The sequence below is a fragment of the Mastigoproctus giganteus genome, chromosome 3 (genome assembly GCF_048544385.1).
Source record: "Mastigoproctus giganteus isolate SK-2022 chromosome 3, ASM4854438v1, whole genome shotgun sequence".
NCBI classification, from domain to species: Eukaryota; Metazoa; Arthropoda; class Arachnida; order Uropygi; family Thelyphonidae; genus Mastigoproctus; species Mastigoproctus giganteus.
The window spans coordinates 151,324,849-151,342,523 of NC_143577.1; the positions used below are offsets into that span (position 1 = coordinate 151,324,849).

The 17,675-nt window shown below is 37.1% G+C and overlaps 1 protein-coding gene across 1 annotated transcript in view; it reads right to left on the reverse strand.

Moving 5' to 3' along the window:
- Window positions 1–17,675, reverse strand: part of LOC150088327 (putative ammonium transporter 2) — an 82,926-nt gene that overhangs the window by 37,395 nt on the left and 27,856 nt on the right. The window contains exons 2-4 of the mRNA XM_090370123.1: window positions 15,784–16,333; window positions 11,198–11,269; window positions 6,666–6,725 (exon numbers count right to left, since the gene is read on the reverse strand). Of these exons, the coding sequence (XP_090226249.1) occupies window positions 6,666–6,725; window positions 11,198–11,269; window positions 15,784–16,333 (682 nt within the window). The remainder of the gene's footprint in view (window positions 1–6,665; window positions 6,726–11,197; window positions 11,270–15,783; window positions 16,334–17,675) is intronic.

Below are 17,675 nucleotides of genomic sequence, written 5' to 3' on the forward strand. Positions count from 1 at the left end.
AACAGACCAGTACCCTCGGAAGAACATTGTACCATTCCCTCTGATATCACCAAGCTATCTACCACTGTTGGCAGTATTGCATAACACGCTTTTACAAATGGTACTGTGATGCAATAATGCATTGAGAGGTTAGGTTAACGGGTCCTGAAAATATCAGAGCAATGGCTGATGAACAATAAAACCAACAGTAAAGTCGTTTCGTAACTATAATTGACTGTTATGTCTTGCTACAGATCATTATAGTTTGGACTGTAAATTCTAACCGGAAGGAGTTGACAGACGGCTAAGGTGATGAGACCCTCTGATTTTAAGAGACCCTCAGTTCTCCTTAAAAAAAAAATTAAAATTTGTCTTTTCAGCGACTAAAAAAATTGTGATAGAGGGCAGACCTCTGTTGTGTAACAGCTTCGCTGATTGCCACGATAGCTGGAAATGTACTTACTGGTTCGATTCATCCTGCAGGATATCCCGGTGGATAGCGTTATTGCTTTTTCACGTGTATTGAAAATTGCCCAAGTTCTGTTTCCATCATTAGCAGGACTAGCTTTAGGTGTGTTCATTCGGCTCCCAGTTTTTATGGGCTCTGTGCAACTATATTCAAAATTCATTATTGTACTGCAATACAGTTATGGAGAAATTGCCTTGCCCATTCGTGGGGTCAGTAAGGTAAAATAAATAATTCCTTAACCCTTCGATGGGATCGTCAAAACTTTTAGTACAGCGTGCATAATTCAATTTGTGTGCCATTATATTTTTAATAATAATGAGGCACAAACGTTTTAAAGAATTTAAAATATTCATCCTTTTAATGCCATTCTTTGATTTTACATTATATTGGAGACAGTACACGTTATAGATGAAAACATGTATTTTAAGTATTCATGTTTAATAATAAATATTTTAAAATAAATATTCAATTTAATTTAAAATTAAACTAATTTTTAAATTATTTTTTAAAGTGTCCGCTGGCATATTCTGTGAACCACACACTCTCGTAATTATTATTACTTTATTTTTGAGTATCTTCTTACTATATGTTAAAATTAATTAATTTTATTATAAATATTTAATTTTGTTAATTTTAATTCGTTTTAAACATTTTTAAATATTATTACAGTATTTTTAAAAATTATTGTACATTGTTATAATATAAACCATTGTGTGTGTGTATATATATATATATATATATATATATATAGATATATGACAGTCTGTTGTATAGAATTGATATTAGACATTGTATTGAGAGTATAGCTTATAGTTTAGCATTGATAGTACAGCATTGCTATTAGATATAGTGCCTAGAAAGATGGGCCCCGCTACTGATTCTTCAAAAGAGGCTCCGCTCCAACTTAAAATCTTAAATCACTGGGTCGAATTTGTAGGGGTTCATTCCATTGGGGACGTGAAGAGTATTTATAGGCTGTTTTCATTTTGTTTCTAAGTTAATCGGGCTCGGACGATGGAATGCATAGTTCCTTCATCTCCGAAACAGTGTTATTGGACTGAGTTTCGGAGATAAGATTACTAGGTCACCATTGAAGAATTTAAAACATTAAACTTTTCACTGGATACACGCGATTCACTTTTCCTCTGGAAAATTGACCATAGAAACAAGAGTTTACTTTCTAGAGTTGTATAATGGGCCCAGTTGTGCTAAAGGTCTATTGATTCCCACCCCTCACCCATCAGAAACCCTATGAATATGGATGGATGGATGGATGGATGGATGGATACAATAATTCGATTGGATTCGAGAAAAATGCTAAGATCCATACCAGAAAATAATGGACAGTGGGAAGATATCAAGAAAGAGTTAGGGAAATTCTGCAGGAGATAGTGAATAAAGTACAAAATGTTTGGAGATGGGAAGAATAAAATGGGCACTCGAAACAGAGATGTCGAAGAGAGCGAAGGTAAATTTTTGGCGAAAAGATTCGCATCACTGACAGAAAGAATTATGATTAGGATCGCTGCCCTCCTATACCACGTGGAAGTCGGCTAGGTTGGAATCCTGCCAAGATGGGAGGAATTTTTTTTTTTTTTCGCACTGTCAGAGTAGTTATCGGTCGCGAGAAAAGGGCACACATATTTATCTTCCAGAAACTCAATTTTTTTTGTTGTTTTTTTTTTTTATGCGCAATTTATAAACGTAATATTGAGAATGGAGATATGAGACTGTCGTACGTAAGATGGAAGTATCTACACAGAGAGAGAGAGAGAGAGAGAGAGAGAGAGAGAGAGAGAGAGAGAGAGAGAGAGAGAGAGAGAGAGAATATGAATTAATTTTAGGATTGCAAAGTCTCAAGACCAGACGTCTACTTGAGACTTTTTATTATTATTATTATTGAACTTGGTGTCTATGGCTCTGAAAGATTTGAGTAAGTTAACTAAGGAGATAATGTAAATTTAAGAAGGCCTAAGTTATACCTCGATGAAATCAGGTGATATCTTTTTAATGTTTATGATAAATAATCCTGACTTTCTTACCATCATTTTTCCTTGATACTAATGGGACAAGAATAATCAGAACGCATCACCGCAGCGCTACCTCAGGTGGTAATCCCAACTGTTCAGCTAGGCCTATTCTTAACGGTTTGCATCGATTTTGTCTCGGTATATTTTAGTTTTGAAAGTTGGGAGCTTCATATTTTATGATAAGTAAGTATGAGTTATATTCATTCGTAATTCTTATTTGCGAATTTCTCTTTGTTATAATTTAATAATCTAAGTTAATAAACATTTACAGTATGGCTACTGTGCTTCACCTAAAATGGCTTTTGGAAAGTGTACTCTTGTCATTTATAGAAATTGATAGTTATCTGATGTGTTCTCAGTACAAATTAATGATCCGTTTTGAGAATAAAAGAATAGAAATTTAAGAAATTATCAAAACAAGCCATAATTAAATATAGATGTTCTAAGAATTGCAGGAACTTCGTTATTTATAATCTTACATAGTAACCATTCCATCTTCTTGGGAATATTTCTTCATGCGCCATTCATCAGTTTCTTCAAAAATACTAATTTTGCATTCTCGCTATTGATTCTTATCCAATAGTGAGATTGCAAAATTAGTCCGTGGAGCTCAATGGCAAGTGTTAAGGGCTATAATGAAGAACTACTCTTTCAAGATGGTGCACACTGCGATCTTAATTGTCGATGTGCCAAAATACTTCAAAACAACCAACCATCCCTTTAACAAAAAACCTCAAGAATTCAGACAGGATTTTATTGTGGAATAGCAGCAAGCCAATTGTTTCACATCTCTTAGATAAAATACTACAATTATTATATAATAATCTATTATATAATTATTATATAACCAATAAACAGAGCGCGTTTTTCGCACTTTGCGGTAAATGCGACAATAATGCGAAATTAAGAATTCTTCTCAAAAATGCCAACTCCTTAATATATTTCCTTTTCTATCAAAGGAAATACTTTATTTGACAAACCATAAATTAATTATTCTTTATAGTAAACAGAGTCTAACTCTTAAATATTGAGCTCTCTGATTGGCTCTTTCCCTTCTAAATATTCCAATTTCCATGTTGTGGAAGTTGACAGAAATTCAAGGCAGAACTAGACAAACTTTTGGAGTTAATGGATGGTTGGTGAAATGGGAAAGGGTTTTTTTTTTTTTTTTTTGGCTGATGCTGTATAAGCTTGCTTTCTTACATCATATGCCTCTGCTAATGCTAAATTCGCATTCCTTAAAAGCAATATATTTCCGTGTCATCATTCATCATTGTTGGTGGTTAAAAACGTTTAATATGAACAATCTTATTTTCTAAGTTTTGTCGAATAATAACCACAGTCGTAATTTCATTGTGCAAACAAATAAAAAAAAAACCCAAATGGTGCCCAGAATTTGGGTCACAAGCAGCACAGAAGTATCAGAAGAATTTACACTGTCGAGATCACAAATACCTGGACCACTATAGATTTGTCCGAATCTTCTTTCTTTTAGTAAAAACTGCCGAAGAGAAATTCTGGAAAGCATTGAAGTTATAAATACTAGCAGTAAGAAGACTGACATTTTCTTCTAAGTTAGGAACTTGATTTAAGAGAATTTGTCTGTATGCCACATAATGACGGCAATAAAATAACACATGATTCCATGTCTCTTCAGCTCCACAAGAACAGAATGGGTCCGATTCAAGTCGTCTTTCATACAACGTAGCTCTAAGTGATTCGTGACCGGTCAAAAGGTATGTAGTGTACATGGAAGGAGAAAACCACGGCGATACCTTCTGGTAACAACACAAAACTGAGTAGCACCCCAGAGAGTCTGCCGAAGGTGCAAGATCGGGGGAATGAGCAAGATGCAGCAATATGTCAAATCCACGTTCGTGGACACCTCGCTGCAGCATGCGAGGAATACCCAGGGACATTATCATGGAGCAGGCGCACACCATGTGACATCTTTCCCCGTCTTTTTATTTTTTATGCACCACAGCTTTAGGAGGAGGTTGGAATAATACTTCGCCGTTACGGTACAGCCGTTTTGAAGGTAATCTGTTAGTATTATAGAATGCTGATCCAAAAAAAAAACTTACAGCATTATCTTTCCAGCACTTGGTTGCACCTTTGCCTTTTTCGGAGTGGTGATTCTGCATGCTTCCATTGTTTTGACATTAGTTGCGGGATCATAGTGATGGATGCAAGTTTCGGCCATAGTGATTGCCGTGACAAAAACTCTTGCTTTTCCTGTTACATCGACAACATATATGTGCACATTGTACCCTTTCCTTTTTCTGGTAATGAGTCAGAAGTCTGAAAATCCATCTAGCTGATACTTCACTTATATGCAACTGTTAATGGATAATGTTCTCCACAGACCCTACAATAATTTGGAGCTCTCCAGCTAGTTCTTTGACGCTAATACAGCGATCTTTCAGGATTAATGCTCCAATTTTTGCAGCACTCTCTTCTTCAGGACGCCTCCAGCAGTTGCTGGGGGCGTCCTGGATTTCTTCACTATGCACTGAGGCCATAATGAAGTCCCACAATTGAATTGTTTATTTGAATTGTTTATACCAAAATGCAACAACGCTCTAACCTGGGAGGTTTTCTCCATAAACAGCGACCAGTTGTTCCTGGATTGTTTTGGGTGTTTTCCCTTGCAGAAAGAGGAACGGAATCACTGATCTGTATAGTTAATTTCCACTTAAACATATAGTTAATTTTTGTTTTTTTTTTTTGCTTTTTTTTTTTCTTTGTAATTATCAGGAGACCCTAAGTTCAATGTCGAGAATAGACTTTCATTGGTAACATTTCCCCATGGTAACAGTATTTTTATGGAAACATTCACCATATTAATCACTAATGAGTCCAAGGTTATTAGAGTAAAAGTCAAAATAGAGGAGATGTATTTTTTTGAGATTTTGCAACTGAGATTATGAGAGACTTGTAATAAATTTTCAATCAAAATTTTATAGTTATCTCGTCTGTTGTTGCCCAATAAATGTTCACGAAAGCTTGAAAGATTTTCAAGCTTTCAGCTACTCATATGCTGCACAATTATGAGGAGCCCACTTCTTGTCCCGATCACCTAATTTTGCAGCCAAAGTAAAGCTTATATACTTGGTTTAACGCGGAAGTTATAAACTGAGATTTAATTGTGTAATCACCGCGAAATAACCAAAGCTATCTGGTGGAACGCAGTTACTTGTCTTTTTAAAAGCACATTCGACTGCAATTGACACCAAAAACTATGAAAAGTGAACGAGTTTGTAAGTATGTGGGTTAATAAGGTTAACTCAGACACGATTATAACTGACTTACCCGTCTAGGAACTTTGTTTTATATATTCGTTCCAGGAAACAGGTGAGTCAGATTAGTTTACAAACTGATCACTGAGCAAGATTTAGAAAACTCCAGCTTTCAGATCTTCTCAATCAGCAGTTCAACTGATATAAAAAGATACACCAAAATTTAAGTATGTGAAAACTAAATTATGAAATATCTTGTGAACTGAATGTGCTACGAAACAATGGTCAGCACATTGAAAATCAGCGTTAAAATCTGTTAATGCACCATGTTTCTATTGGGAAAAAATTCATTATTGTTCGGTGTAATTAACAAATGGTACTGAATATGGTTTTGTATTTTGCATATTTATTTTGTGCGTGGTTCTAGCCATTCTTTGATTTTAAAAACTGTTTTGTTTCACTCAAATCTCGCTTCCAGATTTAAGTGCTGAAGTATGATTACGTCCATTGTGAATTACCACTGTTTGGTAATTAAGTAATCTGAGTGTTCAGTGGATTTTTTAACCTTTTTTTCAGATGACGCTAACGCTCCACTCACGCATTTTAAGTTATGTTAATTCTGCTTAGCGCCCCACAGTTTGTAATTTCCTAACCTAAGTCAGTTCATAAATCACTGACTTAGGTTAGGAGAACAGGCTGAATTAACAAAATATTTATTTTTTAATTTATTTTAATACAATTTTTAACAATATCCAAGATAATACTGGGATTTTTAAATACAGTAATAACATATTAAAGCATAAAAGACAAACAGAAAACTTTCTGCCAAAGTTTCTTAAGAAATATTTTTCATGTAAAATTGACTCATAAGCGAAATAAGCAAACATTTCCACAGGGACCTGAAAAACAGTATCTGCAGTAACTACATCAGAATTTAAACTGACTTACCTGAATATCAGGGCTGCTATTCCTCCTCCAACAGAAGAGTTTATTGTAACTATAGCTGACCTACAAATTAAGAAACAGCGGTTACTGTTTTCGGACCCATTTTAAAAATAAAAAACAAACAAAAATTAATTGGAGGCAATAATTTATTAAATTTAAACAAATTGCGTAAGTAAAGAAATTAAGGGACGCGACAGCTTTTGCTGGTTTTTCACATAAGAGTTTTTCATTGGCGGAGCGTGTTCTCAATCCAACTCTGACAGATTTTCGTTTTTGACACTCACAAGACTGATTTTTGGGCTACTTAACTTCAATAATATTTTTCTATTCTCTAACGGATTAATTATTACTTGTTTTACCGGTAACTTAACTTAATACAATCCTCTTTTGTACATATGCTTTTATTGTTTAAATCTATATCAATGTTTATCGTCCTGTTGGATTTCATATTATTGTTATTATGTTTATTGATCTGATCTCAGATACACTGTTAATGGTTACCTGTTGCGTATCTTGCTATTAATAAAATAAAATAAAATAAATTATGAGGTATTTGCAAAGTCATTCGAACCAGAAGCCTTCTGGCTTTAAATCCTGCAGAAGGCCTCAGGCTTAAAACATGCTTCTTTTAATGAAGCAAGGATATACAGACATTGTTTGAACCGAAGGGTCAGATGGATTCGGATATCGCATTATTATTGGTGGATTCGGATATCACATAAGCTCGATGGAGTTGATCTCGCCGTTGACATACAGGAAGGAGGAAGATCGCCCAAATATTCCTCAAAGCTGTCTGCACATACTTGTGCAGACAGCTTTGAGGAATCAAAGCTGTCTGCACAAGTATATACGTCTAAAAAAATCAAATTATTATTTCAAATGTTCCTGAGCTCTCATCGCTTATATCAGTGTAGTGTGTATCTCTGTAGAAGTGTATTCACGTGCCAATTTGAAAGTTGTACGAGTTAACCTGGAATAACTAACCGGGGGAAACTTTATTCCCTTTATTCTCCAGTCGTCTCCAAACGAGTAATAGACCGCGATGTATCATTTCGACTACCTTGCTATGAAGGACACAACAACGTTCAGATATTTCGCAACTGTCTGACGTTTCATGTGTATATGAGGACCCAAAAATTTCTCCAATTTATTTCCATTATCGCCAATATCTTGTACTATAATAAACTACGTATGTTGGATCCGTTGCCTCATTTTTGTGTCATACACGGTGTTTATTGTAGGCATGATACAAAGGTAATCGTAATTAAATCATACCAACACACCCTTTTTTCCAGCTCTGAACAATTCAGTCGCTTCATCAGTGACACCATACGCGTCGCAATTGTTCATGTGGGGTTAGTTTGAGGCACGGAAAATATGTGGTAGTGGCGTTCTAGACTGCGTGGTATGGTTTTGTGCAGCGTGGTTAGTATAGTAGTTAGAAATGTTGTACCATAATGTGTGGAAAAGACCCTTAAATTCAAAAAATTTAAATTCCTTTAAATGCAGGAGGAATTCATATTAATTTTATTTAATATTTTCTCCTCACTGTGGCCGAATCAGTATGTGTGGATGAGAACTGCATAATTTTTATTTCTCAGAAATTCCGGATTTTCATTCTACAAGCTGGCAAACCAGCTAGAAAATACACGCAATTTATTTCCACTCTGCCTCGCTCCACACGTTCCACTTTCCAGTGCATTGTGGTTGATTAGCTAGTTGTCTCAGTTGCAGGTGGCGTGCGTACACAACACCTCTGGAGCAGACCATTATACATGCTACTTGAGGAAAGAGAGCGAGAGCGCGCTTTTGGTTCAATTATCGGTTTACAAAAATGTACTCTATTAGACATCTGTTACCTCATATTATATAATATCGTCATGAATACATGATAATTTACCCATAAGTTTAACTACATACGTAGTGTAACGGCATCGTTTAGATTTTATCTCATATTGTGGCTACCTTCACAACGAGATACCAGGTATTGCACTACTTGGAATAAATAACGCTTCTCTAGTAGAGGAGACTACTGTTATTTATTCTCAGTGGGCACCACCACCCAGACGCGTTTCGGAGCTTGTTGGCTCACTGATCAGTGGGCGGGCAGGTACCCTGGTAATGTAGACATGCCATCACAGTTGCGAAGTTAATTCCACAATATGAGAGATGTCAAATGGTGAAGATAATGATAATATATTATGCCTTGTGCATTTAGTCTTCAACATTACCTCATATTATATCATTTTTCTTGCATGTGACCCTGAGTTCGATTTCATTTGTCAGCCTGACGTTGCCGAGTAGTGTAGTAGTAGTAGTACAAGCGTTTGAGTTGACTGTGGTTCAAGCCCACATGGCTGCTGAGTACAGTAACTGATTGTAGTCGTGTTAACGTGACAAGAATATAAACAGTATTTGTTATCTGTGGGGTAGGAACGTATTATTACGTCTTTTCATATGGCAGCAAAGTCAGTTGGTTTCAAGGGAAATCGAAGGGGATTTCTCCAATAACTCGGTTTTTCATTCCGTAAAAAATTTGTTCTGTAGTTTTGTTCTTTAAGGAACAACTTCGATTTTTTGGCCCGCTATGTTAAGAATAGGACTGTACTAATATTTTGTTTTATCTCTGGAAATTATCAGAGTTCAAAAATTATCGTATTACGCTCATTGTACATTGTTTAAGCCAATCATATTCCTACCTTATGGTGACCAGACCTCTTAGTTTTATAAGATTTGCCCTGGTTTTTAATTTTTTTATCCCGTGTTCCGAAATTTCATTTTCGGGATGCATAAATGTCCCATTTTTTCTGCATGTTTAAATGTCATGGTTTTCCCAACAGTTTATCATTTCCATTTGCAGGAATTCATGTCCAGTCTCAACTTTATACTTTATACGACTTTATAAAAAGGCATTTCGCATTTCTAATGTTGCTCGCAAGTTTACTAAGAGTTGAGTTTAAGATTTGTTTGTTTGTTATTTGGTTTTTAGGAGCATTAGCAACTAAGGCCATATTGCTCCGGGATATGCGATGGTCATTCCCTGACCTTTCCGCATCCTCTGTATTTGGTGGTGACGGGCTCGAACCCCGGTCTAATCAAGAAGCGTGTGCTACGCACTGCTGCTCCTTCCCACCTGGCTACGGAGGCGCCTTTGAGTCTAAGAAAATTAGGGCGACAGCTGAGAATACACTTCTTTTCCTTCTATTTATAAGCGGTCTTGAAAGTGCAAATTTTAAGTGCGCCAGCTGTACCATAATGCAGAGCATCCTTCTATCGGCTAAAAAGGTGGAATTCATCATGGAAATTACGCGCATTCTTTCGTGGAGAATGCAAGACGACCACAGAATACAATTCGCGATCCTCAGACATAATATAGCGACTCCTCTGGGCCTTAGTTACCTCCGTGAATATTGTAAGCGACTCGCCAATGTAAATATGTCAAGTCAACAAATAAGATCGAACAACTTCCTCAATACGATGCTTTGTTGTGTAGCAAATTGAATTGAAAACAAGAAAATAAAACTAAGCGAATGAAACAAAAATCTGAATGTTCGCTGCACACATTTCCCACAGTTTACATTTTGTTCTCTTGTCCTCTAGGAGTTGATTCTTAGTGACAACAGCTGCAGTCTTCGGGTGCAATTTCAGTTTGCCGACGAATAATTGTATTTGTTGACACTAAGCATGGTTTATTGTGTAAATAGCCTAATCTTGAGACGGGGAGGACAGAGAGATTGGCACCATAATTTGTACGTGAACTGTTCCTAACCGGTCTTATGTACAGGCAATTACAACTTTTCGTTTGGATCCTCCCCAGTGTTAGTCACCCAAATGAAATTCTCCGCTCTCCATGTCGTCAGCACACCACTGCCTAATCTAATCTGCATATAACTGTGCGGATATATTAGCTGGTTTGGCTGCTTGTGAGCAGAAAAATCAAAAATTCTGCGAGGAATTTCGTGAAGCGATCTGAGATCAATTTATGCTCAGTTGTGCGTGTGCTCGCTCCCACCTTAGAAAACAGATGCTACCAAATCGTATCTTTTAGTGTTAATGTCATCAAGAGACATTTCCGATTTAAATAGATGGTACCCGGCAGTTAACGCACTCTTAACTACAGCTGACAGCAAATGGAACCCTTTTTCCTATTCTTGTGCCTTTTGTGCCAAATATTATGATTGTACCAAATTTTTATTTGATACAAATATTATTAACTTCAAATGAATTTTGTAGCCTCCTAATTTTGCTTACCTGATACTTGGTATTGCAAAGGTTCATACTACTTTTAACGAAATTATGTATTCTAGTTCTAAATAAATTTGAGGAAAGAAAAAAAAAAAAAAAACCTACAGCCGTATTATCATTTTTGTTGTTGTTTTCCTTTTTTTTTTCAGTTTTGGTCTTTTGCTTCTACGCTTCTCATCTGTGACTTTTTATTTCTGTCATCCTGCATATTCAAGAATGACCGGAATAAAAATAGAAAGTAGAAAACTTACTTTCGACTTAATCTAAGAAGAATGATAAGTTCATAATACCTTGCTGCATACTTCCACTTATGGCCTGAGACGCCAAATGTGCTTCCGCAATTAAAGCCTAGCCATCCCCACCTGAAAAACATAAAGAAAGAATATAACTAAAAGAGGAAATCATTTGAATAGTCACGAAAAATTAAAGGTAAACATGGTTTAGATCGAAACAAACGAATGATATGGATTTTAAAACATTTCGAGAAAAGTTTCTTTTGTACACGGCTATTGCTTTACATCAGGAACACCTCGACCATAACTTTATGGTTTGCCCCTGCCACCTGGTACTTGCTCTATATTAGAGCAATGTTCCGCGCAAAGAATTGATCGTTCGAGCGAGATTAAGAGCAGCGAAGGTTTTGGACACGCTGACTTCGTCCAAATTTCCCATACAGCCTTGTCTCGTGTGTGTCAAGAATGAACCAACCGTGGAAGAAGTACCAACCAGCGGGCCCATACAGGCCAGCCACACGTTCTTGACTAGAGGAGTAAAAGGAGAATACAGCATGGTATTCAGCAGAACTGAATATATAATGGAGCAACTGATCGCGCAATATCATACGCGGATGGCATGACCCATTTTAATATGACCCCAACACAAAGCTATCTTAACCTACTACCATTCCGAGTGCACGACTTCTGAAGATGTGTACCCGTTGTGGTGAACATCTTCCAGTCTATCAAGCATCTTCAACAAAACAATGCTCCATGTCGAAAGGCTGTAACAGTATTGGACTTGTTAGACAATTTCTGCGACTTCTCAGTCCTATAGGTGGCAAACTCGCATGACCTCAGTGATCTGTGGATTGAGATCAGGCGAATGTCACCCATGGAATATCTGTGGTACATCTAGGAACGAGACATTCGGTGTCTGCATCCAGTACCATTGAATGTCCAGCAACTTTTGGATGTAGTGCGGTTGGCATGCCTGTGAACACCCTTCAACAACTTTTGGTGTACTTGCTGTGCTGCCCTCTAAAGGTGGTACAACCAGGTACCAGGTAGATGTTCCTAATGTGAAGCTGTCTCAATGTATATTATTAAAAGAAAAAAATTATCATCTCTTTACAGATAACATTAATATTCTACAAGTCATTGTAGAATGTAATTCTAATCGTCATTCACAAACTAACAGATCATTATAAGATAAGGTGTTCATGAGCTTAATATTTTTCTTTCAGGTAATGAGTTCTAACTCTTCAGGATACCCTAGGATATCCTGAAGCAGGTGTTTTATTTCGCTTTGTAAATCTGTATTGAATCAGCCTGTAAACAATAGGGAAGACGTGCATACAGATAAATACTTTCCATTTTTGAAAACTGATTCTGAAGTGTCTCAATGTGAAGCCTAGCTTATGGCTTTGTTTCTGGTTATCAACTGTGTGACAGTCGCATAGTGGCAATTATGAGGTCCTTTCCCACTGAAAAGCTGTCGGAAGTATCGAAAAAAACTGTTGTTTGCATTGTAATCAGTATATATAGGATTTTTTCGGTATTTGTCCACTAAGGCTAAAAAATTTATTCCCTTCGATAAAGAAATTAGCTTTTGTGTTCATTATAAAAAGAAATGATTCTTATATTGGCAAATTTGAGTGTTTGTTAGTTGTCATCTTATTCTTCGCTGCCAAGGTAAAAAGCTTGAAGCTGTTCCCTAAGAAACAAAGTCCATTTTAAAATGGAATAGCATGGTGTTATTGCAGCCGTCAGAGCATAGCAAAGACAGATGAATGTGTGAATGCCTTGTGGGAGAAGAACTGTATTAAATATTTACTGTAAGGCGCTTCAATGAAGGCTGCCAAACTCCTAAACCTAGAAATGATTCTTAGATCGATGGAGGCAACAAGAAAAGCCCATTCAAATTCATTGAGATTATCCAGTACTCATCAATATATCAAAACGTATGGCGAGCCATTGCAAATTCAAAACAACAATTAATGGCGTCGTTTTAACTATATTTGGTGCGATTTTATCAATAAATAAACTAGAATCCTATGACAATATCATCGTTCACTCTATTGTAAAATGGCAGGGAAAATACTGGAAATGAAAAAGGGAAGAAAAATGAGTTGAATGAGCTGTTTGAAATACGATGTAATTTAAAAAGTTAGATAACAGATATTCTTGGAGCGAAACTGTTATTTTGCCTGTAGTGAAAAGTCGCATTAATGAAGACAATTATTGTTTCTGTGAATTTTGTGTGTGTGTGTGTGTGTTCAAAGCAAAAGACGGCTGTGTGTGTACATATATAAATATATATATATATATATATATTTTTTTTTTTTTTCTATATAATTATTTCTGAGTAAGCGTTAGAAACAGTGCGGAAATTTCTTGAAAACTCAACTGATACTAAAATAATTTGATATTCGTGAAGTTCTTTTGTAATTTACTGTAAATAAAAGTATTATTTGAAGCATGACTTTTTTCCTACTCATATTTGTCATAGAGCGGCGATTTGGTTTCCTTTGGTATGAATATTTCCCACATATTTTATGAAGTCCGAGGTTAGCTTGAGTCGTCTTTATGCCAAGTAGTTTTAGTTTGACATACAAAGATTTTTAATGGGTAGAATGGTGAAAGAGGAAAATTATGCTACAGAGATATTTAATAAAATTATGTTGCACCATTTGTGTGTGTTTGCCTGGTTGAGATACAAAAGTATACTGACTTTGCGAAGCAATACCGGAAACTGCGCAAATCACATGAAATGATTGTTTCTCTTGATGAAGCGCATATCAACCTGCAGGTCAGACTAGGGGGTAGAATAAGAAATGTCTGTCCAATTTGCAGTTCCTTAAGAAAATCACGCCTAAATCCCTTACGTATTCTAGTCTACGTTCCAATGAAGTCTTTTTTGCTGCGCAGGATGGAAGAGGGGGACGTCTGTGTGTGGACATGTTTTTGTAAAGGGCGGCTCCTAGAACGTTAGTTCAACTTCGCCTCTTATCTGTATGAAGAACAGTATCACTACAAAAGGGCCAGATATGCGGGTAATGTATGTTTGTGTTCTGTTCTGGCCGTTTGGCTATCCAGAAGCATCACTCAACTGGAGAGATGATTCTGGGTACTCCTCCACCACACCAGGGGAAAGTGAGCCAGTTCCAATAGGGCTTGTACTGTCTCAATTCTAACTCTGGCCTACCTGATGTTGCTAAAAGGCGGGCTAGATTCCTCTCGGGGGGGGGGGACCCACTCCAGAGGAAGAAAGAAAAAAGTTCCCGTGGTGTTAAAAAAAAAAGTGTTTCATCCCGCACAGGACGGGAAGTAGGGGAAAAAACTGTCTGTGCCGATGCTGATGTCATTCCTCCAACAACGGTCGGTAGAGTTCTGTACATTGTTCTTCTTCGCTTGAAGAGGCTCGTCGCAAAATTCTGTATTGCTTGAAAAGGGAACTGGATCTAGAGTGCCTGGCAGTGTTATTGAGAATTTATTCTCTATTATCCACTGATAGTTTTGTGAGGGAATGCTGGAAATTCGCAGCGTCTAAAGGTTTTCTTATTCGTTTCACTTCACATCGTCGGAAAACATCACTGTTCGTATGCTGTTCCATTGGCTTATGCGAGCGTATTCATCAATTTATTTGGTTATTCATTTCTCTTCAGTTTCTTTAATGAAACTGAACAGATGCTGCTACTATTAGCAGAGAATGGAGAATATTTTGGTGTTATCCATTATTATGACTCCGGCGGAATATGTAACTTTATATCCAATTTATTAGAGGGATCTGGAGTTTTCTGATAATTAGACCTCGTGTGATGCTTTTAGAAATGCTTTTGCACTATCCACGAATCCATTACTTCACGCTGTAAGCCTTTATCCACTAGTTAACATATTGCCAGTTATAGTAAGCAGAAATCTTTGCTGTGCTGTTTCTGGGATTGGCGTGTAATTGCTTACCAGATCTTTTGATCCATTTTTGAGGACTGATTGCATATACCTGTTTAAAGTAATTGGGATAGGCACCAGATTGAAGCGAGTGACTGAGGAGGTGGAACAAAGGATGCATTATGCGATGTTTGTTTTTCCCTTAAAAATTAGTGGAATTTAGTCAATGCCTACGGCACAATTATTTTTATTGGACGAAAATTTTCTTGAAGAGATGTAAATTGGGATGGATGCACGCTGAATCAGATCAGTGCCGGATTAAGACACGGGCTAACAGGACAGACACTCGAGACGCCAGAAGCTGAAAAGCAAGGGAAGGATTTTTTTACAAAACCTTACGCAGATTTCTAGGATATGCAAAGGGACGCCAAAATAATCGTTCTGCTCGGGACGCGGGAATACCTTAGTCCGGTCCTGTCAGCTCAATTAATATTATTATTGCATAATCCAGAAGCAAAATAGTCGAAAAATGCATCTGAAGTTAGTTGGGATCCTGTAATGCATTTTTCATAACTAGATCGCTGAAAGTGGATGCTGCCCTTTGTGGAGTTGGAGTTCACAAAGTTCTAGAATGGCTTCAGGTCAACAAAATGTAAAACTAAAATGTAATACAAAATTAAAATCCAGTGAGAGGAATTAGAAGTTCGTGATTTTAATAATAATGGTAAGAGATAACTGTAGGTGCCAGAAGAGCTAATGGAGTCACTTACCACAGCATAAACATCCCTACTAAGGCATTTGTTGGTGAACCCATTGGTGGCGGATCTATACCATTATCATAGCGTCCTGTTCTTGGTTTAAGCATCATGGCTGCAATGAGTGCAGAGGACCCACCTACTAGATGGACTGCAGAGCATCCAGCTATATCTACCACTTTGAGACTTCGTAGAAAGCCATGATCTCCCCAGACCCAGCCTGCCGGGATGCAGAAGACAATTGTGTTGAAGAAAGAGAAGAAGCAGTACGCAATGAAGTTACACCTCTCTGCCATGGCTCCAGACACAATAGTTGTGGCAGTGGTGGCAAAGGACAGCTGAAAGATGTAAGTGGCAAATACAACTCCCATCTCGCTCTCCTTCGCATCCAGTAAGAAGGAACCAAAGCCAATGAAAGGATTACTTCCAGCATCCGTTCCAAAGCTAATTCCGTAACCGAACATCCAGTAGCCGAGACCTCCAAATACAACGTCCACAGCATTCTTTACCATGATGTTTACTTCGTTCTTCCTGTTAACGCACCCAGACTCCAGCAGTCCAAAACCTAGAGGAAAAGAAATGTGTCAAATAGTTTTAAGATAAGACTCTTTAAATTCAGAATATTAGATATCTATTAAATATATCAATATCAATTATGACTTCTCACATTGCGCCATTGCTGAAAAAAAAAATCAAAATTTATTATTCGTATAAATTCTGCGATAAATTTCATTTTTAATAGTAGATTAGGTGATATTCGAGCGTCAGAAACATTCAACTTGCAGGAGTCAGCTTTATAATAATTAATCACAATATCCTCGCCTAATTATCAGTGTAAAACTCGATGTTCGTCTTATTTTAAATAATTAACTGATAATTTCATATGCATGCCTTTGCTTGAGTGTTAAAATATAATCAAAATGAGGTCAGCAGTCCATTTAAAGGGAGGAACTGTAAATAAACTGTGGAAGAGAGCTGAGGGAAGGAGAGATTTTTCTTCCAAACAGTTTCTTCAGCTTAATTTGTAAATAAATGAAATCTATCTGTTTAGAAATTGGACATGCAATCGTTTGATATTATGCTGTATATCCTGTTGTACACTTACTGCTGTGTATCCTAGTATATAGAGGTGGCTCTAAGAGTGAAGTGGGAAATTATCGACCTGTCAGTCTGACTTCAGTAGTAGGGAAAATCATGGAGGCAATGATCAAGGGTGGAATTCAGGATCATTTGGATCGACTTGAAATTCTCAAGGATACTCAGCATGGTTTTGTAGAGGGAAAATCATGTTTAACAAATCTGGTTCGCTATTTCGAAAGGGTCACTCTCGAGCTGGATTTAGGGAATAATTTCGACATTGTTTATTTAGATTTCAGCAAAGCTTTTGACTCAGTCCCACATGAGCGGTTGCTTTATAAGCTGGAACAGGTTGGAATCACTGGGAAAATCCTTAGATGGATAGAAGGATGGCTTCAGGGCAGGAGGCAGAGGGTTGTGATAAATGGCTATTCCTCAGATTGGGTTGATGTAAGAAGTGGGGTTCCCCAAGGATCAGTATTAGGGCCACTGTTGTTTTTAATTTTCATAAACGACATTGATGAAGGGATAGAGGGCGTGATGTCTAAATTTGCAGATGACGTTAAAATTGGTAGAGTAGTTAATGATCACTGTCAAGCTGAGCTTCTTCAGAGAGACCTAGATAGACTTCAGGAATGGTCAGAAAAATAGCAGCTGTGCTTTAATCCAACAAAGTGTAAGGTATTACACCTGGGAAACAGTAATCCCAAAATAACGTATTCACTTGGTGGAGTTCAACTAAACCCAGTACTGGAGGAAAGGGACTTGGGTGTTACGATACGGTCAGACATGAAATTCTCTGAGCATTGTAAACAGGTTTCAAGGAAGGC